Below are 26,745 nucleotides of genomic sequence, written 5' to 3' on the forward strand. Positions count from 1 at the left end.
GGAATGCTGTTTACAAAATAACATCATCTCCAGTAATCAGAAGGGGTTTATGCCGACTCCCGGCTGCATCCAACACGACTTCATGATCCACTCCGCCATCCGCAAAGCGAAAAGATGTAAATCATCCGTTTTCATTTGCTCTTATGACTTTCAGGATGCGTTCGGCTCCATCGACCACTCCTTGATCCGGAAGTCATTGAGCAATCTAGGCTTCGACCAGGACTCTACCGACATTATCATGAGCCTATATGGTGACATCAACTTCTGGGTAGAAACCCCTGTGGGTAAGACCCGTCTCATTTCTCAACATCGTGGAGTTAAGCAGGGTGATCCGTCCTCTCCACTCGTCTTTAATCTGGTGTTGGAGCACTTGTCGAGATCTCTAAACAAGCTACCGAAGACGAGCCAAGGGATCAACCACCTTCTGTATGCCGACGACCTTACTATCATCTCGGAAACACCCCAACACTTTACGCAACTGCACGACTCGGTCATCAACTTCACCACCACTTCGGGTCTCTCCCTCAATAGCAACAAATGCAAGCTTCTCGCCTGTAAAGGCACAAAGAACTCTAACCAAGGTTGGCTTTCCAGTCGGGATCTTGACATCTCCCTGAAAGTCGGCCACCACACCATCAAACCGATCCCCTCCAAAGACTCTTTCCGTTATCTCGGCAATAAACTGGGTAAACTGAGGAACGGTATATGGTCCTCCTTTTGGGAGCTTCTTAACGATACTAAGGCTCTGCTAAGCAAAACTGCGTCCAGCCCTCTGCTGGTGCACCAAAAACATCACCTTTTGCGCACGTTCATCTGTCCTCGTTGGGAGTATTACATCCGGTTGAACGGTCTAGGCATCTCCTACGCCAAAAAACTCGGAGAAGCGCTTAGAGATGCCGTCCGGAAATACGTCGGCCTTCCCAAGCAGACCGCCCGTGCAGCCTTCCACTCCCTCCCAGTAGATGGTGGCCTCAACATCCCTGACCCCTGGACTTGGTGCTGTGCAACTCAGATTTCCCATATCACTGATCTACTTAATTGCGACGACGTGACAGTCCGCAACGCCATCCGTCAAGAAATTCTCCTTCTCATAAAAACTAGGTACCGTCCTTCTCCCGATGCCTCCATCGATGAAGATAGCTCGATACTCGACTATCTAAATAGTCGAATCGAGCATAGGAAGAGAGCAAACTTCATCGATTGCTCCGACCCGACCGCAATGATTCCGAGGTACATCCGGGATGCTAACGTGCGGATTAACATTCAGGATGGTCACTTCGTCATTACCCATTCTAGTGGCACGGTCCTCCGTAACCGTTACCGTAGCTCCATATCCAAACAAATTAAATCTTTATTGAAATCGCGTATGGCTGACGACTGGTGTAGCAGTGAGAAAGGCCAAGGGAAAGCTATGGCTACGTGTAGGAACAGCGTCTCGAACACATGGATCAACGCTCCCTCACTTTCGAAAGGCACTTACGCCTTCGCCATGAAAGCCCGTCTTGATCTTCTTCCCACCAAAACTAATTTATTTCGTTGGAGGAAATCTCCCACCAGCCTCTGCCCCCATTGTGGCGATCGCGAAACTATTCACCATATTCTCTCCAAGTGTCACCGCTATATGCCTCTCAGGCGCGAGCTACACGACAAAATTCTGGCTCGCATAAGCAAAACAGTACACTACAACAACAATGGCCCTGGCGTCACGGTTTCTATCGACAAGTCGATAGAAGAGCTGGGTAACGATAACTTACGCCCCGATATTGTTATACGCGACGAGACGGAGAAAAAGATCACCATCATCGATCTGGCCATCACGAGCCAATACGGGAAAGAATGCCTCAACGCCTCCCGCCGGAATAAAATCGATAAATACCGTCACATAGGGGAATTCTTCGCCGCGAGAGGGTACCGGGTTGTCAACGACGCAATTGTGTTTGGCTCTTTGGGAGGGACCGACTCCCGTAACACAGAGCTTTTTAAACTCTGTGGCTCCCCCGTTAAATATTCGGTGAAAATGCATAATTTCATTATAGCAGACATCATTAAATTCGCTCATTAAATATGGGGACAAAGATGCGGCCCTCGGCTTACCCCTGTCATCGGGTAACCTCTATCTGTAACTATCGGTGTCCGTATTCGTTTCTGTGTACTGGTGCTCTGTATTGTTGTAATAACAATTTCCTGTATTTTATTGCATCCGCTTACGTTCCAGCTTTTGTCCCGCTGGTCCGACTGTCTTATCTTTTTGTATACTACCTTTGTACACATCTACGCAACCGTAACATTATGTAACCTACTCAATCTTAATCTGTTATTGTTACCCGCTCTACCTGGTACTGTCCCTGAAACACCATCCTCTAAACAAATTATATACTATTTATGACTATTTATTACTACTGTATCAATCTCGATGACGTTCGCGTATAGTCAGTTAGAGCTGCAACGTACGAATATTTAATGCTCTGCTGGTGTGTCACCGCGATTGTCGTACATCGAACTGATTCAGACGACGCAACATTCGAAGCTTGCTCCAACGACTGCCACGTATTCATTGCTTGATATTAATCTGCCTGCCAAACTGAAACTGAAAACTTATAACAGTTTACTCTTCAACTTTCGAACTGCTGTAAGAAGGAGGGAAAAATTGAACGCATTAAATTAATTTTACTGATCGTTTTTGTGTTTCGGGTAAGAGGAAATCGCTGCAACGCTTAGCGAGCCGTCTTAGTGGATGGTTCGACAATGAAATGCTGTTGGTGAAAAGTCACTGACGAGTTTAAGTCGAATTTCTTGTAGAGATGACAGCGCGAAGAGCATTGGTAGTTCAACGGAAGAATACTCGCTTCCCAAGCGAGTGATTCGGGTTCGATTCCCGGCCGATGCATGCGGATAATTTAACTTTTGCGGCTTTGTACGATTTTCTTCGCTGAAAGTAACGGTATTTTGCAGAAATTCGACCGCGTGGTTTAGCTTCGTTTTGCATTGTGCAAGAAAATATGGCGTTCCGGACTGGAAATTGCAAACTGGTCACGACCGATGCAGAAAAGCATATCTGGTGTTTAATTGACGGACAGCGAAAGTCGACAGAAGGGTGGCCGCTGACGATAAGCTTAAACTTATACATCTGCTTTCAAAAACACAAAGCAACACTTGCTGGTTATCCGCAACGTTCGGACCGGCTCGAAATTGGATTAAAGTTGTATGGCTAACTCTGGAAATGAAGCGACTGACGATCTGACAAGATGCAACGTAATACGAAGTGACACGGGCTTGTTGACACCAATTCTGGATGATGCAGTGAGTTTAATAACGCGAGTAATAACGTTAGTGGGAAGGTAATGTACAGTACGTAAATACATATTTACGGCTAAAGCATCGGGCCGATTTTACCGTCATATGACGAAGCAAAGAATCCGAACAGACGCATCGGTGGTTCAATGGTAGAATACTCGCCTTCCACGCGAGTGATCCGGGTTCGATTCCCGTCCGATGCAATCGGAGCTTATTTTTCGATTCGCCCAGTCGAATTCGTTTACTTTTATGGCACTAACGAGTCAACCGATCGAAGACAAGTGCAAAGCAGATACCAACGAGCGCAGAGACGGTTTACCTTTCTATAATTTTGCAGGTGAGGAATGAGCAGTGTTTCGCAGTTCGACATTGCTATCAAGTGATTAAAAATTGAAGCCCGGCATTGTGACGATGCCACCATAAATAATTGCTCATATATTGAACACTATCCATTTTCGCGACTTTAAAAAATATATCTTCTTCACATTGACGATATTTCGATGGCATTTAAAGTATTATCAATTTCCTGGTTATTTTGTCGTACCTAATTCTGGGCCTAAAATGTACCGCAGGCACTGCACTTCTGATATATTCAATTAACATTATCTGTATTATTATTTCACTTCTCTAGTCGACGATAATTAATTATTGAATAGTCCTTTTGTTTGATATGTCTAGGATTTTATAGGATATTGTAGAAAATGATCGTTTCAATTGAAATTAAAGTTACAAAGTCAAGAATTTTTAATTATTAAATATAGTAATTTCAATTTTTTCAACGATTTTTAATGATCGATGTGTAATTTAAAGAATCAATTTGTACAAATTATACAATCCTGTCGATTGCTATAACACAAATTATTTGTGAAAGTAAAGAAATTATATTATAATTAATTAAAGGTTAGACTATAGCTGTGCGAGTTTCACATGGTATAAAATGTGTATGTCTATATACCATAGCAAGCAATAACAATTTAATGTATTTAGCAATAAAAAAAAAGTGAAAAGTATCGTGCAAAATGAGTGGAAAGATTCAATTCGTCCATCTGAGACCAAGCCCATCAATTGTTATCTAAATGGAGCTTTGTCGGAAAATCATTGCACTAATTTCGACATTCGGCTTAACAATGTTTAAAATTATATGAATTAGAAACTTCGTGGTTTGGACTTATTAATGAAATCGCTGCAAATTATTAAGAAAAATTTTAAAGAACGCTTAACGTTAATCATGTTTCGTAGCATAAACTGAAAATTTAACTGTTCGCCGCAACATGTTGTCAGAGTTTTATTGTCGTGTCGTAACAAAGTTTAATTTCTATCTGATTCGCAATGGTATTCGGAAAAGTTTGTATATTTTAGGAATTTTTGGGGAATGTTTGTTCGGATATATTGCTTTGGTTTTTGACTATTTTTTATACATTGTGGCTTACACGATTTGTTAGTAAAATTGCTGAGAAGGTTTTTTCAGTGCCCACATTGCGGGAAGAGAAATAATAATAATATTAATATGTTATTATAATTTTTTCTATAATTTATTTATCATATTGAGTATAAAATAATAATTCTTGTTATATGTTGATTATTAATTTTTCACTTTAAAAGTTAATAATTTAATTAATAGCTGACACGTGAGATAGCACGTGACAAATTATTTTGTAAATAGCTGGCAACACTTTTATTTATTTTATAGCATGTTAGTCGTGTAGCTACCTTTACCATTAATTGTATTATTTATATTGGTTTTACGTCATCAGCATGGTAAGATAGTTACTTATAAACTAAGTTTTAAATGTATCAATAGACGGTAAAGTTTGTAAGACTTTTTATATCGATTTTATAACTATTTTTTTATTTGGTCGACCACGTGTCTGGATTACAAGTAAAATATTCTGAATTTTAAGGCTGTAATTTTTTGGTTGTATGAAGTCGTTATACAGTAGTAATTATATTACACTTTCCTTTTAATAACTAGAAACGGTGCAGTTATTCGCCGCATAGTGAAATTTTTATTTAAAAATTCTAGGACAGAACTAAGATAGGGTGTACTATAGATTACCATCTATGGAATTTCAGGACTTTGAATATGTATTTGCACTTAGGTGACCGAGACGAGTTTAACGGTACCCTATTTTTGGACCGAAGACGAAAAATAGAAAAGTTATCATACTTTTTAAGTTACTATACTTTTTTAATGCTCTCATGCAGACAGCAGCGTAGTTGCTAGTACTGCCATTATACGGTAAAGTCTGCAAACCATGACGTCGGACTACGGTCATCTCCAGTAGGGTTAAACACGCGATACGAGAGTGGAGAGAGCGACGCGACTTTCGATCATCGCGCGATTGCCATTTCGGTTAATGTTACTTATGGCAGCGAACGTGGCGGCCATTCTGACTGTTTGTGCTCTTGACTGACCTCCCGGAGGGGAGCCGCTGGCAGGCCGCCATGTGCTAAACGTCACTAGTTATTGATTCACGGTAGTTATTGAACAAAGTAAAAAAGGGGGGGAAACGTCTACTAAAGGCAGTTTTAACGGCAAGCGACGCGACTCCCAATTGTGATAGCGAGGCCGACTGAGCGGAGAGAGCAACACGACTCTTTATTATCGCGCGATCGCTGGAAAGAAAAGTATGATAACTTTATTATTTATCATTTTTGGTTTAAAAGTAGGGTATCGTTGAACTCGTCTCGGTCTCCTGAGTTCAGATATATACTCAAAGACCCGAAATTCCATAGGTGGTAATCTATAGTATCCCCCAAAGATAAAATTGGAAAATATAAATACTGATGAATTCGTTTTTTTTTAGCTTTTCTACTGCTAATATTTTGAAATCACAAACACAGCAGTGCTGCTAGCTGTTTGAGCGCTTGTGTGCAGTACCGATTATGCCACCCCTGTTTAACTACGACTACCTTCGCTGAGCTTGCCAGCAATACCAATTTGCCACCTTCTGGTCATGCCGCCTGCGTGCGGTGCATGCCTTGTTCGTTTGCTTACGGGGGCTTGCACAAACACTAATTGTTTAATTCAAATGTATAGAAATGCATTGCTGAATGAGGCAATTGGAATTTTATCAAAGCTGTAGATCATGACTGTAGGAGTAAATATATCAAAAGATTTGATGGTCTATGAGAGAGCCTTTGCAAGATAGTCTCCCTGAAATCAGTCTGTCTCGAATTTTGAATACCTTCTTAAACAGGTAAAAATTTAAAATGAAAAAATCTGGAACTATTTTTCAAAACAATTTTCCTTCCTTGAATGTTTATAAGCATTCTGGGATCCTTCTGGTTCCTGATATGAGTTGCATTTCAAGTCAATCAACAGTTGTATGTCATTCAGAGTTGTCACTTTTTCAAAGGCTTGACAAAACTGTAGAAACAGTAAAATAATAAATATTTTCAAAGCTGTTCAACTGGACATTATGTTGACACAGTATAAAATTTTGATTTTTTCACCCAGACAAGCAAAATATAAACCTCTGAAATGTATTCCTCAGAGCAAATTGTCTGAAAGAAATACTGGATGGATCGTGTTCAAAAGTTTTATTTAAATTTAAACTCTTTAACAAAATTTTTGAAGTTCTAAATTTTTACCAATAATTTAAGACAAAAATATCAATTCTGATGTTTAATTTTTATTTAAGGATGATTCTTTTTAATCATTTGCAATTCCTTTCTAAAATTTGCTTTTACTTTCATTTATTTAATACTATTTAAGATATGTACAACAAAACAGGAATTTCATGTTGTAATGGATGATGTACAATATAAGCAAATTAAATGAACATGTATTAAATACCTATAATGTCCGTTATTAACAATTTTCTGACTGCAGTCCCTGGGACTGCATGTCAGTAAAACAAAATGAAAGTTTCAGTACTAAAGAGTTAAACAGCTTTACTGGGTAAAGTTCTCACAGTTTTTTTACAATCACACAATTATAAAATGTTAAGTTTTATATATATATTATTTTTTCAAACATAAATAAGTGTTATATGGATAAGAATGAATTTTTCTATGCATTATTTGCTAATTTTATATAAAAATAAAGTTTCTAAAATTGTTAAAATTTTATTTGTAATTATCTATTTAGTATTATTTATATGATATTATAATATCAAATAATAATAATAAAATTTATATTTACATCTAGCCTACAAAAAAGAAGAAATTTATTGATAAAAAGAAGGCAATAACTTTTCATTTGGTTCATCGTAGTCAGAAAGATCCACTTCAGGCTGATGAAACAGCACCAAAACATGTTTTGTTACAGTCAGCTTCAAAAGAAACAAAAGTAAGTGAATTTTATTATAAATGCTTTATATATTAAATATATATATAAGTTTTGTGAGAGTTCAAATTGACCGGCAAAATAAAAATATAAATTAGTCATAATCTTGACATCAATAACCAAATTCCAAACCAAAAACCTGACCCGTCTTAGGGGATTGACCGTACCTATCGCCACCCCTCAAAACGCGGAACTCGAAACTGAGTCACACTCGGAACTAAAGACAAAATTCACTTATTGGCGAGAAAATTAATGAGGGGGCGAAATAAAAAGGAGGGGAGCAAGAACCAAGGGGTCGTCGTTCGTAGCTCCCACCTCTAGTTGGACGCTACGCCGAAATTCTCTACTCGAAGCCTCTACGCCGAAATTCTCCACTCGAAGCCTCTACGCCGAATTTCTACGCCATTACGGATTTTTGTATTGACTCTGTCATCCGACTGACCACTTGTTGAGGTATGACGACCATTTGTTTGTAAACTCTCTCTCGGGTTCGAACTTTTCTATGTTAGTACGTAATATCTCTGTCAATGTTATTCGGTGTAACTGTTCATTATCGTTTCGTAATAAATTCTGTTTGTTCTTGTAACTTGTGTCATTTATTCGAATCTCGCCTCTGTCTTATCAACGATCCCGCTCTTTCCTCCTCCACTCAACCTGACAAATAATTAGTTCCAGACTGGACAAGCCATCCTCGACCGTGGGCAGGTCATAACTGGCCTGTGAACCGAGAAAAGGAGGTCCGACAACGTCCGACCTCCCGGTGGACCTACAGTTTTTTATATTTAAAATGCATTGTGCCTCTAATTTATGAGCACTCAATTTACTAGAATTTGATATAACAAGCTGTTTTATTCTTTATCTTTATATACAAGATAAAATATTTAATAAATTGATTTACCAGAATAACATGTTTTAATCACAAGTGCAATGAAATTAAAATTTTTCCATTTTCTGATTAGAAAGTCTTAGATCCAATCTTCATTTGTTTTTTCTTTTTTCATTTATATTATGTATAATAAATTCAATCAACTTATTAATTAGTTTAAACATGAAACGGTCAGATTCCGATATCAAGCTGTTAAGGCTAAATAATTGCTGAGTAATTTGGCAAGAGATAGGCAGTTATGCATTTTTTTTTTTTTTTTTTTTTCATTCATTTCAATTTTTATTAAGGGCCATATGTGCATACTCAGTACTGTCAAAACATAGCTGAGTGTAACATTTTTACAGTATTTATGGTGAATTAACATCTAGATAGAATGGTTGTACCATAGTTTTTACATGAGTTGCAATGAGTAATGAAATTACAGAGGATAAGAATAAGTAGTTACATAAGGCATAATTTATACGAAAGGACAGATTGAATTGCAGGTATTTGTTTACAGATCGACAGAGTAGAATAGATCAGTGTTCCGCAAAGTGTGTACCGCGGTCAATAGTTGGTGTGCCGCAGAAAAATGTCAAATTTTGTGAAGATAATGCACCTACACATAGCTGAGAGTTATGCGAGCGAAGCGCTTCGTTGCACGAGGAGCGGGACAGCCCACCTGCGCGCCGCACTCATGCGCGTGTCGATGTGATATTGTAACGCTGCGCCCCACTTAGTCATCGTTGTCACGCGCTTTTGTAAACTGAAACAAATCGCTTATTGCCAGTAACTAGCTGCTAGTTTGTGAATGTGTTGTCGCGAACGTAATTGACTTTTTTTTATTACAAATAAATAGACCCTAATACATGTATGTATATATAATGGTGTATATATGTATGTGTATATAAATTCCTTAAACCTACCGCAAGTTCGTCAAGTGAAACTAATGATTCCCAAGAAGCAGAGTCAACGAAGAAAAAACCTAAGCTTGTTAATCGAAAATATGATGAGAGCAATGTATGTTATGGCTTTATATATTGCAGAGACGAATCATGCCCAATCTTAAAATGGAGAAACTTTGGGTAATAATTCGATGGTGCCCAGTAAACTTTTACGACGTTTACAACATCCATCAGTGGCTCAAAAAGACAAAGCCTTTTTTCAACATTTGAAAGACCAGTCTAAGAAACAGGTAACTCTTATGAGTTCGTCTTTCAAAACATCAGACAAAGCGCAGAAAGCAAGCTACGTGATCGCTAATATGCTTGTTAAATCCAAGAAGCCTCATTCTCTCGCTGAAACTTTAATTTTACCTGTCTGCAAAGAAGTTGTCAAGATTATGATTAGCCAAGAAGCCGCTAAGGAAATCAAAAAAATACCTGCGTCAGCAGATACGATCTCACGTCGAATTAATGATATTTCTAGCGACATTCAATCAACGTTAATTGAAAAATTAAGGCTTAGTGGAGTTTTTGCACTACAAGTCAACGAGGCTACTGATATCAGTGGTCACGCGCATCAAATATCAAATGTGAGGTACACTGACAAATATGAAATAAAAGAGGACATTTTATTTTGTCTGCCACTACCTGGTTATACCACTGCAGAAGAAATATTCAAAGTAACAGACCAGTACTTCAGTGAGTATAATTTGGAATGACACAACCTCATAAGCATTTGCACGGACGGAACAGCAGCTATGACGGGAAAAATTAGGGGATTTATAACCATGGCTTCTGAAAAAAAACCCTAATATTAAAAATGTACATTGCTTTTTACACAGGGAAGCACTGATGGCAAAGTCTCTGCCTGATGAATTGTTGTCTGTCCTACAAGAAGTCGTCAAAATTGTCAATTACATCAAGTCGCGACCGCTGAACTCTCGTCTGTTTAATGCAGTGTGTCAGGAAATGGGAGCAGATCATCAGTCACTTCTGTTTCATACAGAAGTACGATGGCTTTCTCGCAAAAAGTGCTTTCTCAAATTTACGAGCTAAAAAATGAGACCTAGACGTTTTTAGAGGCCTAGGGTTCAGATTTTACTTTTTTGTTTAAAAGAGAAGAATGGGTAGCAAAACTTGCATATCTGGCGGATATATTCGCCAGTTTAAATGAGCTCAACAAAAAACTGCAAGGCAGGAATTCTAATATTTTAACGTTATCGGACACGATTGAAAGCTTTCGCACTAAGTTGGTGTTATGGATTGGCCACGCTACCGATGGTAGTAATGAAATGTTCCCAAATGTCATGGCTGCCGATTCAGAAAAAAAGTGCAGGCTTTGATAGTGAAACACTTGGAGCTATTAGGAGAAAAAATGAACTCTTATTTTCCTAAGTGTGACCTGCAACTTATGGACTGGGTACGAAATCCATTTTCAGATAGCATTTCCATTGGACACCTACCGATAAACGAGCAGGAAGAATTCATGGAGCTAAAAACTGATCGGACATTAAAACTAAAATTTTCCAAAACAGAGCTAGCACATTTTTGGCTGCATATAAAAAATGAGTATCCACTGCTTTCAAAGCTTGCTATTGCAATTCTCTTACCATTTGCCACGACCTACTTATGCGAATTGGGGTTTTCAACTCACTACAGTTAAATCAAGAAAAAGAGAACGCCTGAGGACGATCGACCAAGAGATGAGAGCAGCCTTATCAACAATTGTTTCAAATTTTGATCGCCTGTGCTCAGTTAAGCAGGCTCACATTTCTCATTAAACACTGTACTGATTTTTATAATAAATAAATATTAAATAGACATTGGTTTTTCCTTTGGTCTACCTCTAAAATTTCTTGATTTTGTAGGTGTACCTTGAACACAAAAAGTTTGCGGAACACTGGAATAGATGATGAAGATTGTTACGATACATAGTAGTGGCATGAGGTGGGCATACCCTGCCAGAAGGCCTGGCAAGATTACAATATAGGGTATTTCCAGTAGACATTTCATTCCAACTAGACTTTACGATAGAATGATACAATATTATATTAAGAATAGTTAAATTTAAATAATTTAAATTTAACCTAAAAAAAAAAAATTAAATATTAATAGTATTAAAGCATGGCAACCAAAGAAAGTCAATGAGCCAAGTGTTCCTGTATGAGTAGCAGTAGATATACGTATTATTATTCCAGGATACATAGTACAGATGATGATATGTTGAATACACGTGGCCGAATGGCGATGGCATTGTGAGATGCCGTAATCAGAGAACACCTGGAATGGTTGTCATAGAAAGGCAGTGCATAGTATAGTGCATACTGCTCTGCAAATTAATATATGCCAGATGTCGAATTGTCAACTAGCATAGTTCATTTCATTTAGTTGTCCAAAAGTTCTTGCAGCGAATGTAAAGTGGACGTTCCAAAGTTCCAAAGATCCTGATAGCATTTTCTTGGAAAACATTCGAGTAAGGCTCACAAACTAGTTGAGTCCTTAGATATAGAGGTAAAAGGGTTTCTTGAATTCAAGAACTAGAGTCTTGAAGCAGAGCATACCATAGGAGGTGTTCTTTCCAAATAAGTGTATTAGTAACTCTCTGATACACTATATTTATGACCGACATTAGGTCTCGATCAGTGTCTCAATGATTGTTACATGTATTGTGTTTATTCCAATTAAGTGTATTGATACAGTTTCTGATACACTAAATTTATGTTCTTCAATTGGTCACAATCAGTATCCACGTGTCCACATGTGTTTGCGAGTAGTACTTATCTGATGAACCCTGAAATTATATATAAAGAGCACAAACTAAAAATTAATTTTTGGTACATACCTGTACTTGGGAGAGCTACCAGCAGCAGTGAGCAACTACAATAGCAGCAGCATGTCCTGTTATTATTATGCATCAGTTTATCCTAATAAGGTCCAGTATGCTGAACAGTATTACTGATGGTGATATAAGAAATGCAACGCAACAGGCAAGCAGGAGACAGACCGTAGTGTAAGTAGTACAGCCACGGGTAGTACAATGAGATTGCGTGATGAGTAGGCTGCCAGCTGCGGAGGAAGAGTCCGATGGCGGCAGCTGAATCTAGTTGTTGATGAGCCTCATTGAGTGGTTGCCGAAGCTTCTGGCTAACCTTTCAAAGGCAAGGAAGATTTCCTTGCTGGCCCAAATGTCAGAGTGGTTGCATGGCCAACTAATATTAAGTTCATCCATGAGGAGTCTAATATTCATGCGTTCATGTTCAAGAGTATAGCAGTCAAAGAGGTAATGATCGGAGCCATCTTCCACTTGGCAAGTCGGGCAGACTTGTGGGTCCCTGTTGGTGAAACGGTGCAGGTAGGCTGCAAATTTACCATGGTTGGTAAGTAACTGCGTAGTGTAGTAATTTGGAGAAAACCACTGCACGGAGAGGAAGCGATGTAAGTCAGTCCCTAGTGGCAAGTGTGGCAATGGTTTCATGTCTTTTAATGAGTTTGTAGAAAGCATTGAAGATTTCCTTGTTTTTAATGAAGACGTCATGATCACATGGCCAATCAATATTGTAGCTGTTTACAGTGATTTTTAGATTGAGATGTTCTGTTTCGAGAGAAATGCATTTGAATATATAATGGTCAATGTTATCTTGAAGATTACAGATAGCACTTAAGGCATTTCTTTTGTTCGTAAAACGCTGAAGATAATCGGAAAATTTACCATGTCCAGTAAGAAATTGGGTGAGAGGAAAACTTTGTTTAACCCATTCGTATGTATCATGGAAATTTTTAACATCTGGTACGAATTTGAAAGTAATGTTATTATGTTTTTGAGTCGTTATTTTGCCAACGATGGAGTATATCATCGTATAATAATTTTTTGACACTTCTCCGGCAGATCTTATTATATATAGTGCAAGTAGTCGTATCCCTGGCAGCTTCCTTAGCTAATTGATCCGCACATTCGTTTCCTATTAATCCCTGATGTCCTCTTGTCCAAGTGATGCTATATTCATTTTTAGAATTGTAGAATAAGTAACGAATGCAAGTGGCAATAGGGTGCGGTTTTCTACTACAGAGGAGTTGAATAGCAGAATATGAATCACTAATTATATGGACGTTCTTATATTCCTGGTAAAGTTCGATCCAGTAGGTAGCCATGTATAGCTAACAATTCTGCCTGGAATACCGTACTTGCTTTATGTAACTTGCAAGGCAGTTACGCAGTCATCTCTTGTTAAATTTAATAATAAGTAAATAAATTTCATTTCATTTAGAAATTTACATTGCATATTTGTTAGTAGTAGTGCCATTTGTTCTAACATGGATGTGTAATTTACAAGCCTTTCAATCAGTCATTGTAATTTCATTTATTAAAGAAATTGTTTTATTTTACATTTAAACAATCGCTTTAATCACTTAAATTTAAAAGATCAACGGAACAAACAATAGATTATTGAAAATTTAACATTTTGGCCTATTTATAGGCTAAAATGTTAAAAATGTACACCTAAAAAATTTAGATGAATCAGATTGGGGCTTCTTGCTGGCCAAGTAATAAAACCACTTTTCTTAATCCAGCAATCAGGGAACTTATCGTTGAATGCATCTCAAACATTGTGACTGTAATCACACAGAGTAACCAAAAGGAAATTATTTGACATTAAAATCATGGATATCTTTTTTAACCCTTATGTGGTTCATCCTACACTACATCTTGAATTACAAGAAGATAGCCACTAGCTCTCTTTTATTGTCGTCTCGACATTGCTGGAATAAATTCTAATATTATATTTAAATTTAATAATCTTGATAACAAAGAGAGAAGACGACATTTTATAAAAAAAAACTTGCCCTAAGTCTAATGGAAGAACATTTGAAAGAAAGATCTATGATGCTAACACTTCCTAAAGACATTCGCGCATTTTTGGAAAAATATAAGGAAAATGAAGAGCCGCCCAGAGAAGTGGCGAAACCTGGAATTTGTTTTATTTGTGGCAAACACGAAAACAATAGGACAAAAAGATTTGTAAGGAATGCGGTAAAAATGTTTGCAAAAAGCATAGTAATATAGTTATTATATGTGCCATGTGTGAGGGTGAATATCACATGGAAGTAGAGTAACTTCTTTTTATTATGTAAATATTTTATAATCAATTTGTTTATTAAAATGTCATGAAATTAGTTTTCTGGTATATCTGAATAATATTTTCAAAACAATAATTAATTATTGACTTAAATCAAGTAATATTACATATGTGGTGTAATTGCCGCGGTGTGCCCTCTCGTGAGCTCCTGAAAAGCATGTTCACCAAAGGATTACTGATCCTGTATATGTACTATACAATTAAAAAAATCTTTGATCTTATATTTATCATGCCAACCAGATACCACTATGTTAGATATTCAACTCAAAAATATTCATGCACTGCAAAAAAACACATTAATCATTAACATTTTTGGTCATTTTATATTTATCAAATAAGACTTCATATTAAAATTAATATTATATATCAATTATTATTTATATTTTATTTTATTAAATGGTTAAATTGTTTAATGCAGTATAGAAATTTGAATCATTTATATTAATTATTTATTTAGACAGACTATCAAAAAAGGAAAGAAAAAGAAAGACAGTTTGGAGTCTATTTTGATGATGATTATGACTATTTGCAACATTTGAAAGATGTTGATTTAGTACCTGACTGGGAACCAGTTTTGGAAAGAGTGAGAATATCCAATGATGGGTATCAGACAGAAGTCAAGGTATATACTTTTATGAAAATTTAAATTTATTATTGAATTCTGAAACAATCACAAATGATTTTACTGTTATCTAAATAGCTATTTAATAATTCATAAAATTTTTTAACATCTCAAATATTTGTAAACATATTGTTATCAAATGAGATGTCTGAAGTGGATAAGGCACATTTCTGTCACTCTGTAGGTCTTGGATTTAAGTTTGATTGGGTTTTGAAGTCGAATATCCTTAGTATTAGGCCCCATTCTTTACTAAATAACTTTCCTATTATAGAGGCCAAACTATAACAATCATTAACACTTTTGCTGCCACCATTGGAAAGAAAGATACACCAAATATTTCAATTCATTTTTTTTTTCATAAAATATGTTACTGTTGTACACAAATTATAAAAAACTTTCCATTTCAAGCAGTCTTTATGGAATTGTGTGATGAAATGAATTTGATCATCAGCATCTAAAATGTTTCTTACACTTCCAAATAGTAATAAATAACATCTGAAGAATAATGTGTGCAATTTACGAAAGAATTTCCAGCGTCTGAATGATGCATAATTGTGTCATTGGCATATTGTAGTAAGGGTCACATGATGCAAAATAGCATTAACTGGCAATAGAAGTGTTAAAAGAATCCAAAAATAGTATTGAAAGTATTAAATAGATTTTGATAAAAAAAAAACACAATACTTATTAAAGAAAAATTATAATTACACTTTAAATGTTGGATAACTTGGGTTTACAGTAACTTCAGGTTAATGAATAACTTGTTAATTTGTTCTATATTGTCAAAACAAAAAGATCTAAGGAGAAAAGAATATGTAATAGTTTTATTTTAACATCTTTTTTATATATTTACAGCTATATCCTGGTATGTAAAAGCTATATTTGAATTCTTTCTAAAATGAATACTTTTCTTTAGTGCCCATTATGATATCTGAATTGAATAATTCTGATATTATAAATTCATTTAGAGCACTTGTGTGAAAAAATGCTGAAAAATGTTGACAGATGCATTAATAAAAGTTATTAATTTATGCATTTATTTCAGTTATGTCTTTTTTATCAAGGTTATGCAGTTTACTGATTTTTTTATTATAAAATTTCAGTGCAATCTCAACTTTATTCTTCAAAACTAGACCAGATTCAAAATCTCATTCATTCATTTCATTGTTTTTCCAGTTTTATACAGTAATATTATAATATAAAATATATAGTACCATTATACTATTTTAATTGCTGTCTACACATATTACAAAAAATGCAGTTTATATAAAATTCCTAATAATATGACTAGCAAACTTATTTATTGCATTACTCCTTACAAACGTCCCTGACCTCATATGTCAAAATTATGAATTGATAAGTATTTTAAATAAGGGCTTTGTAGTGTTTCACTGTCAGTTAGGGAAATTATTTGTAGTTATTTGGATGAACTAGAAATAAATTTGAATTTTTCTATTCAAAACAATGGAAAACACTTTTCAATATCTGAATTATTTTTAAGAATGCATTAGATTTGGATAATAGAGTATAGCTGTATTTATAAATATTAACTTTTGTGTTTTTTGGAATATTATTTTCTAATTGTAAATATCGGTGGTGTCAATCGTAAAGGTTCTTAGTCAATCATCAAGAGTGTATTTATATATTCCTCTTTAGACAGAAATTATCAAAACACACATGCTGCTAAAAATTTATATGATAGAATTCAAAGCAAGACAATACTCATATTTTAATGACATTACTAAAAGTGTATACATTCTTAGAAATAATTTTGTTTGATGACATTACTAGATGGATTTACAACTTGCATATTCATATAATAAGATATGCTCTACATAACCCTATTCCACTTTTATTGTTCAATGCTTATGAAAAAGATGGTGATATGTTTAGTAATTTCTAATTTCTTGTATATAAAAATTAAGTTTTTAGAAGTAAATGTATTTTTTTTAATTTACTTAATACAGTAAAACTAGTAAAACTTGAAAATTATAACTAGTATTCTGTTTTGTGAATCTAATGAAATACCAGCCTAAGTTTTCTGTTTTATGGAAGGTTATATATTATTAATTTAAACAGATTGCATGACTATAGGAAGTAAGAACAGTATAATGCTACTGTTCTTACTATATAATGCAATATTATAAATGAAAGAGTCCAACATTTTTTGAGATTAAATATTTTTTAGGAAGAAACATCTCATCATCAGATCTTACGGACTTGGAACAAAATGTGAAAGAAGTGTTCAAAAGGTTTTGAGCATTTTCTTATTTAATTTTATTTGTTTTTTTATTTTTCGTTTTATGCTTCATTACATATTTAAACATTTAAATGAGTTATTCAAAATTTCCAAATGCTCAAAGGCTTTTCAAATGCCTCTCTTGACATTTTTGTTCCAAATCTGTAAGCAATCGACCAACTAAAGCCAAATATTAATCAGGCTAGAAATGGCTATAATATTAATAATTTATAAGATAATTTGGCACTAGAGTTAGGTGTTAGGTGCCATCTCTTAATAAATTTAATAACTATAATTTTAATAATTTAATTTAAATAATTGTAATAATCATCGATGGTTATAATGTAAGCTTATGTATACTGGAAGGGGAGATCGGAACGGAGGTCCGGGTAGCATAATTGGCAACGCATCTGCATGGTAAGCAGAAGTTGCAGGTTCGAGTCCCACTCCAGGCCGATTCTTTTCTTCTAGTACTTCTAAATTATTTAAATTAAATTATTAAAATTATAATTATTAAATTTATTAAGAGATGGCACCTAACACCTAACTCTAGTGCCAAATTGTCTTATAAATTAGTAATATTATAGCCATTTCTAGCTCGATTAATATTTGGCTTTAGTTGGTCGATTGCTTTAAAATATCGAGTTTGATGATGATTATTTATCAAGTCTGTAAGATCTGATGATGGGTTATTTGGTCTTGAAAAATATTTAATCTGAAAGAAATCTCAGACTCCTTCAGTAGTTATTTTAGCATTGTACCATTCTTCTTACTTTTTCTTTTTTATTAATTACTTCTAGAGAGTTGGAGAGAAAAAGTGTTGTCAATGCAACATCAGGCAATCTGGAAAATATCATGCCTGCATGATATTTTTCAGATAATGTGATCTTAACAAAGAAAAAATAATTGCCTGTAACTTTGGTTTTCAAGATGACTGTGATACAAGCCAGCAAATTTTGGCATTAATTATGATTTTGAAATTAGGTACTAACACATTGAAAACATCTGCTTTATTCGGACAATGTTATGCAATTGATTCCTAAAAGTCTTCTATTTCTCCATTAGACATCACAGTTTTCTGGTTTATAATAATATTTTATGTAACAAACTGTAACATTTTGAGATTTATTTTCCATTTAAATATGTTTTTGTTTTGTGGAGGTGTCCATTTAGACAAGAATTCAGTAAAGAATTTGTTATAAAATCCATACAAATTGACAAAAGTTGGAATTAATCAACATTTTTATAAAAACATTCTCATTACCTAAGTTATAAAGAAGTCTGACTAACCTTAGATGTCTGAATGGTGTGATAAAAGTATTTATTTAAGAGATTATTCAGGTTCTCTTTAACAGCTTTTCTCAATTTTTTACTTCTTCAGGATGTATTTCTGCCTGGGTAAATAATTGAAAAATTTAAATAATCATAAATAAACTAATAAATAATTTTTTAAGTAAATAAAGTTAGTTGGCGAAATAGATCTTGTGTAAAAATTAATGAATGCCATTGATATAAATTACATTCGTTTTTAAATTTGGCTTTGAAATTATTTCAATGTATTTATTTATCAAATGCATTATGGATTAATAAAACAACTTCTGAACTACTTTTAATCTACAATTTAGACATTGGTTTTTACATAGAATATTATTTGTTATTTTTACTTTTTTATGACATTAATTTTAATATTTAATAAACTTGAAAAAAGTTAAAACTTTCTTATCCATTTTATTAATAATAGGAGACCAGGTTAAAGTTGCCTTCTTCAGTATTTCAATCTGCCATAGAAGAGAAAGTTGGTCTTTTAAATAAAGTTACTCCTATTAAAGGTATTTCATGTATATTATTAAATCTTCTAGATGTAATTCATCTTGATGTTGCTTGTTTTTTGCTTCAGAAGAATGACATAATTTTGGCCTCATAAATTAAGTTTATATAGGACCAATCACTATTGAAAGACGGAGTATAGAATGAGTATGGCCTCAGTATTAATATTGGTACTAGTGAATTTATGGTTTGTAAATTGCACTGACATTTAAATACAGTAAAATCTCTTCATAGTAAAATGGAATTAATTTTTGCCATTTTGGTATAGAGATTCACTATAGAGAGGTTAGTGGTAAATTTATGAAAATCTATGGGGAAAATAAACAAACATGACAGAACTCCACAAAATAAAATCAAAACTATACTTTAATGAAGTTATACTGTACAGTTAAAATTTTGTTTACAATACTCCAAAAAGTCAGTAAGCTTCAATTGCAAAGCTGACTTAGAGTCAGCAAAAATTATAATATCATTGGCATATGACGAACAATGAAAAGAAGCATCTCTTATAGAAATACTGGGATAAATATCAGAAAAGCACTCAACTGAATCATTAATATAACAGTTAAACAAATAGGAACTTGGGATTCCCCAGAGGAACACCTTTCTTAAACCTTTCAGAAAGGTACACCTTTCTGATAAAATGACCATTATTAAAAGAATCTTTAATGTAAAACATATTATGAGAATAGTGATTTTTTGAGGTAAAAAGTGGAAAAAGACAGTTTCAAAATATGGAAGGTTTCTTTTTATCTTTGAGTAGAATATTTGTTACAGTATATAGAGGAATGTGAAATAAGGAGATTGTGAACAGAGATGTGCATCTGCTATGGTATTATATACATTTAGTCTGGGACCAAAATATTAATTCAATAAATAGAAGTTGTATGATATAAAGAAGTTTAATAACTAGAGGTTTTACTGTATATTGAACTTTTTTGTTAGCATAAAGTATTTTCTAACAATCAAAATGATAGATTTCATGAGTTAAGAGTGAAATAAATAGCTATGAAGAATGTAGTCTAATCATGTTCTTATAATTATTATAGTTTTTTAAATTTCTTCTTTTCAATAAATAGATGCACAAAGTTAACATGAAAAAAAAATTGCTATTATTTGCAGTAATTTTGTTCCTGTAATATATTTTCTATTGCGTTTGATTAGTTGCTCAATTTGTTGTTTGTTTCTGATTTTCAGTTATGAAATGGCATTGAGGACCAAATTTTCTAAATGAAAATAAACTGCTTTTCTTATTCCACTTTCTCTTTTCTTAGCAGTGATAAAATTGAAGCCAAGTACTCAGTGTTTGAAAAATAATGGCAGTTAAAAGATGTTAGAGCTGAAGTCACTGCTGATTATCTTTCTTTATAGTTCTAAATCAAATTTCTCAGATAAATGAAATTTAGAACTATAAAGAAAAATAATAGTATAAATAGTAGTATTAAATAATAAAGTATAATTTTGAAATTTTCATTTCTCAGATAAATGAAATTTACAATGAAAATTGCAAAATTATACTTTTATAACTTTGGTATTTGCCCATATTTTTAAATGAAATTTTATAATAAATGCATTACTTCATTACTCTTTCATAGAAATTTGTTATTTGACACTATTGACTCATTTGAAGACAAAATATGATCATTCTAAACTTCTCTGTCCCAAACTTGTCTTAGAATGTAATTAAACAGATCACATTGTTATAAAATTAGTTAAATATATAAATACAGAGTTTTTTGTGGAAAACTCACTTCACAAATATATAAACTAAAAATACAATGTAGTGTAGTCTGTCTGAAAACAATTTTACATCAAAAGAAATTCTAGTCAGTTTGACACAGGTAAAAATGGCAATGGTCACACATTCGATACTGCATACATTTTGCTCAAATAACAGGCTAATCAATTAAATTTGATCACCTTTCACTGATGTCCACATTTCCCCATTAATGACAACAACATTATCATATTGTATTTGAATTTCACAGTTTACCTCACACCTACTGGCTTCCAGCAAAATTTTCCATTCATGCTAAAGACTTGATGTAAACTATACACTCTTTTAAACAATATCATAATTCTATTAAAGCTTACAAAATAGAATGATTTTGGAAGTGGAAAGTAGCCTATATCCTTCTTAGGACTATCCTAAATACATGTACACAATTTTGTAGAAATTGGTTTAGCCTTTCTGATGTGATACTCAGAAACATCAATTCAAATTTACATGTAGATTTACATTTGTATAATTTCTGTTTGTATGGTATAATAATCATTAACTGAGTTAATTTTACTTTAATTAATAAACTAAAATTGCCTGATTTGGCTACATATAAATTATTAATTAAAGAAATCTTCATTAAATATAAGTGATAGACATTATCTATTATAAATATTAATAATCTGATATTTTAAACTAATATTTATTACTAATCTAGAAATTCTAGGAAGAAAGAATTCAATCTATGATAAAATATAATTTAATTATTAATTCATTATAATTTATAATATATGATGACGTTAACCTATCTTTAATATATGTATAATTAAAACAGTTATTTATGATTATTTTCTGTGCATAATGTCATTATGATTATACACTATTCTAATAGTTATTTCTCTGAAAAGGCTCAGTATGTACACAACACATATTCGAAAAGTTAAGGAAGATGATAAAATGTTAAAAATATATAGAATTTTCTGCTAATATGAAAGAAATTAATAAGTAAATATAAAAATTGAAGTAAAGTTTATCTGTATAATTTGTTTAAGGCTAAATTTAGTAGCATTTTTGACACATAATTTTATTATATTTTGTGTTTTATTTTTATATTTTAATAAATTTTTTACATGTATGCTTGTTTGTTTCTGTTGTTATTTGCTATTTATATTTGTTTTTATAATTATAGGACCAAGACCAGATTGGGATCCAGATATTGTTGCAGCATTAGATGATGATTTTAATTTTGATGATCCTGAGAATGAATTGGAAGATGATTTTATTACAATAGCTAATAATGTTGACAGTGATGAAGAACTCACCGAAGGACGAGAAGGGTAATTAATAACTGTATAATTGAACTAAGACATTAATGTAGTACTTAATCATTTTTAAATAAATTTTAAAGAGATGACGAAATGGAAAATTTTGATGATATCCCATCTGATGAAGCAGAATTTCAAGAAAATGATGACTTTTTTGATAGACATAATTCTTTTATTGAAGAAGAAACACGATCTAGATTTACAAATTATTCATTAACTTCATCTAATTTGCCAAGAAGTGAACAATTACAGTTTTTGGATGATAGATTTGAAAAGGTAAGAAATAAAAAAAAAAATTTTTTTTTAAAGATTAAATAATTAGAAAATTATGATATTTGTAGAATTAACAACAAAAATATAGTAAGACCTTTAAAATGAATATGTCAGCTATCGTTTTTCTCTTGTATAAAATCTCCAACTCATCTGCTGTGACTGTTTTTCTTTAGTTTGTATCTTTAAACATATATGCAATTATTGCAATATACAGTAATGCCTCGGTTTTCATTGATTTTGGTTATCGTCAATTTTTTCTCCAAAAAATTTGTTTTGGTTTTTATCGGTTTCAGATTTTACTGATTGTTTTCAGACGAATTATCAATGAAAACTGATGTATTACTGTATTTAATTATAAAGATTCTCTAAAGTTGTAAGTAATATGTAAGTATAATGAATAACAATGAACGTCTTATTTCATTTGGACCACTGACTAGAAAAAATGAATGGTTATTTCAGCAAGACAATGCTTTCTTCATGTATCCACCAAAAACTGGTTTAAAAAACAAAAAATAGATTTATAATTTAACAATAATTTATAGTCACATATAATTACTTGAGGCACAATGAGAAAAGGGTTGAAAAACACATATTTAGTGGATGAATCTGGTGATTGTAGGAAATTTGTGTATTCTCTTTTAATGTACCTAGATTAAAAGGAGAGTTGGATCATCAGGTAGCACAAAATTGATGGTAAATTAGTAGTCAATTGTAGTTTTTATATAATTTTTCAGAAAAAAGTTTTTTAAAATTTCTTTTAGAATTTGTTTTATTTATAACTATAAAATGGAAAAATTTCAGCAAATGCTTGAAGTAATTGTTTATTGATTAAGTTTCTTCAGACATAAAATTTTAATTTTTTATTTAGAATTTTCATTTTTTCATGATTTGCAGAATATAAAATTTTTCAGTTCTATTAAAATATAAATAAGAGTTTTAATAAAATATTGTCTAGTGAATTGCATTAAAATTTCTGACTGATGCTTTTTGTATTGTTATAGCTATATGAACAGTATGATGACGATGAAATTGGAACACTCGATCATGAAGAAATCTGTGGCTATATTCAGCCAGACAGTAAAATTCTTACTCAGTTGGCAGAAGAATATGAAAAAAAGAAAAAGAAAAGGTATTTCTTTATAATTTTTGATGAAAAGCATACATTATATCAATACAAAATGATATTAAACTTCAATAATGATTTACAAACAGAAAATTGCTTATAGATTTTGGATGATACTGTATGTTTTTTTTTACAAATAAAAAAATATTTTATAATCTAAATGTTGCATGTTATAAGTTTGAATAGAACAGAACTTCACATGGAAATCTCTCAGCAAAGTGTTGTGATTTCCCAATTTTGTAACAATTAGCAAATCAACAGCAGGAGTTCACAAAAAAATAATAGAAATATCAAAAAAAGTATATCTAATGTAATAGAAAGATTTTACACACACAACTCAGAAATACTTTTAAATTTTGAATTTGAAATATCTAAATATCCAACTTAAACTTATGTTAAAATAATTCACAAGGTAACTAACTGCTTCAGTAGTAAGTTAATCGTCTATATGCAACCTCGTACAGAAGCAAAAGAACTTTGTTAAAACTTTTTCTGTATTTAAAAAAAGTCATTAAATAAGACCAAAAATATAACTTTTTAATTTAATACTATGTTTTCATGGATTGTCCAGCATGTCGGTCTGTTTGGGGAGACTATGAAATCAGATATTTTTGTATGGTAAAAACTGGCATGCCATTTTAAATGAGGTTATATGCATCTCTCTAGAAGGCACATTATAAAAAAATGAACGAGTTATGTCATATGTCATGTAAAAATGAATGAGGTTTTATTCTAAAAATGTGAAACTGTTAGCATTACATCAAAAACTACAATTGTGTGTAATTTCTTCATTTTGTCTTCTTTCTAACAACATAAAATACTAATAGAAATCAGAAAGTGCTTTTTTTTATGTTTATTTTATTGTAATTTGATTCAAAAATGCAAAAATAAATATATTAAATTTCAGAAACTTGCAGTAACTTGACTTACACTGATTAACATCCCCTTTGTGTGAAATTTGAGAGGAAAGTGTTATTTTTAAGTCAGGGCAGCCCACACTGGATAACCACTACTATTACTAATATCAATAAGCCATTAATTGTTTTATTGTAAGCAAAACCTCTCTTCCTGATTTTAAGTCAATCAAATTACAATGTTATTATTTTACTGCACTTGAAAGAATGTTTTCTTTAACATTTAATTAACAAATAATCTTATTAGATCTGATTAATTTTATCTTTTAGTTGCAGTTTAACTTGCATGCTGGAAACCCCAGAGCTACCAGCTTACAACTTTCTATAGTAAATACTGGTACATATAATTCTCACTCCCAAACCTTTAAGTTTCCAGTAAGATACAAATCTTGTCTCTCCTGGTTATATGAGGTATGCCAGTCAATCCAGAATATACAGTAAATCTTTTTTGCTGCTTTACAAGGTTGTGTGTAGATGAATGAGTGACTTGTGTTAAAATGCAACTCTCCTATAAGCAAATGATAATGTACAGTTCAGATGTGTTTACATTTCAACAATACAAGTAAGTTTTAACTCTTTTACAGTTGTTATTGTTGAATAATAACTAAAAGAGTTATTATTCAATAATAATGATTCTTTGAGGTGAGGAATATGGAGATTGCAAACACAGTCCAATTACAATAATCTTACTCGAATTCTTGTCTTGAAAGTTGATTAAAATAATTTGCATTCACTATACTTGCACTTTTTTCAAACAATATGAACCTGTATCTGCATTGACAATGAGTAATGCATCATTTAATGCCAAACAATCTATGATTTAGAACTGAATGTAGTACAAAATAACAACACATACAAAATAGAATTGTAATTTGATTGGTTAAAATATAACCTAACATTTCAACCAATGCAACCAATGGCATTATGTTCTTTATTTTCAGATTGTATTTTATTTTCTCTGTATTCTTTCTATTTAAACCTGACAATGACTTTTAAAAATTGTTGAAAACATGTGTTTTATTTTAACTGGATTTTAGAAGTTTCTGTATTCTTTTCTTTTCTTTCGAAGACACAATGTAGTGACGTAAACTTAAACACTGGGCGAATTTTTCATCCTTTTTATTCGGTTGGAACGCTTTTTTATTACATAACGCGTTTCGGGCCGATGCCCCTCTTCAGCCAACTAAACATTAAAAAGTGAGAGATGACTATATACAAATATTTAAAATAAATATCGTGACAGTATACATAATTAGTTTTTTAGAGGTTGTTACCTTCTAAATCCTGGTAAGAGCTTGTATACCGTTAAAAGCTGGTCCGTACCTCATTCGGTAGTTTAGACGGATGTAATAGTCCAAGGGTACGAATCTTGATAAAAATTCCATAAAAAAGGAAGGTTTAGTATCAGTCTGTAGAGGTATACGGGGTTATTCTTTCACAAATCATATTCGTGAAACCATACCTGAGATTCGTCTTCCGGTGTGTTGTCTAACACTGAGCTCGTACTCCTCCACCTCAACTGCGGAGCACGATCTATTTTTAATTTGCATATGTCTGGTCGAGCATTAGCAGGGGAATGTTCCTTTTTTTTTTAATAGGTTTCTTTTCCGATAAAATTATTCGGGGGGTTTAGCGGTGATTTTTTTAGAACATAGCACGTGGCCATTGCTATTTTTTCCCGCTTTTAGTATTTTTAATATTTGTCGCTATGCAAATGACGTAACAGATCGTAAAACAGTTTTTTATTTTATAGTATATTTTATAGTAATTTAATCCAGTTTTCATTGATTTTTATGCTTAGATTAGTATTTATGCAGGTCTTATTTTTATTTTTAATGATTTCTACACTTTCTTTGAATTTTCTGTTGTATGTCTTCTTTTCTCTATGTAAAATGCTTGTTTTAGTATCATCGATTTTACAGTTATTTAACACACAATGGTCATGGAATACTGAGTTTAGTCTGTTGTACTTTAAATCGGCTATATGTTCTTTCACTCTTATTTTGAGTTTTCGTTTTGTTTCTCCTATATAGAAGTTGGTATTTTTGCAAGTGCATGGTATCTTGTAAACTATGTTTTTCATATCTTCTTTTTTTATCGTCTGTTTCTTTTTTCTTTGTTTCGCTTTAAGTCTAGATAACAGGTTTACGTATTTTGGGGCAAGTTTTATATT

The 26,745-nt window shown here is 32.7% G+C and overlaps 1 protein-coding gene and 2 non-coding genes across 3 annotated transcripts in view; all 3 read left to right on the forward strand.

Moving 5' to 3' along the window:
* Window positions 1–2,816: 2,816 nt before the first annotated feature.
* TRNAG-CCC (transfer RNA glycine (anticodon CCC)) lies at window positions 2,817–2,887 on the forward strand. Its single transcript has one exon. It is a non-coding gene; the product is annotated as a tRNA-Gly (tRNA).
* A 539-nt stretch (window positions 2,888–3,426) lies between these two features.
* TRNAG-UCC (transfer RNA glycine (anticodon UCC)) lies at window positions 3,427–3,497 on the forward strand. Its single transcript has one exon. It is a non-coding gene; the product is annotated as a tRNA-Gly (tRNA).
* A 1,461-nt stretch (window positions 3,498–4,958) lies between these two features.
* LTV1 (LTV1 ribosome biogenesis factor) overlaps window positions 4,959–26,745 on the forward strand; it is a 35,267-nt gene continuing 13,480 nt past the window's right edge. The window contains exons 1-7 of the mRNA XM_067264576.1: window positions 4,959–5,052; window positions 7,448–7,588; window positions 14,987–15,151; window positions 19,132–19,219; window positions 22,127–22,274; window positions 22,346–22,538; window positions 23,537–23,664. Coding sequence (XP_067120677.1) covers window positions 5,050–5,052; window positions 7,448–7,588; window positions 14,987–15,151; window positions 19,132–19,219; window positions 22,127–22,274; window positions 22,346–22,538; window positions 23,537–23,664 — 866 coding nt within the window. The 5' untranslated portion in view covers window positions 4,959–5,049. The remainder of the gene's footprint in view (window positions 5,053–7,447; window positions 7,589–14,986; window positions 15,152–19,131; window positions 19,220–22,126; window positions 22,275–22,345; window positions 22,539–23,536; window positions 23,665–26,745) is intronic.

This window comes from Centruroides vittatus, unplaced genomic scaffold, assembly GCF_030686945.1.
Source record: "Centruroides vittatus isolate TY-2023 unplaced genomic scaffold, ASM3068694v2 contig_19, whole genome shotgun sequence".
Taxonomy (NCBI): Eukaryota; Metazoa; Arthropoda; class Arachnida; order Scorpiones; family Buthidae; genus Centruroides; species Centruroides vittatus.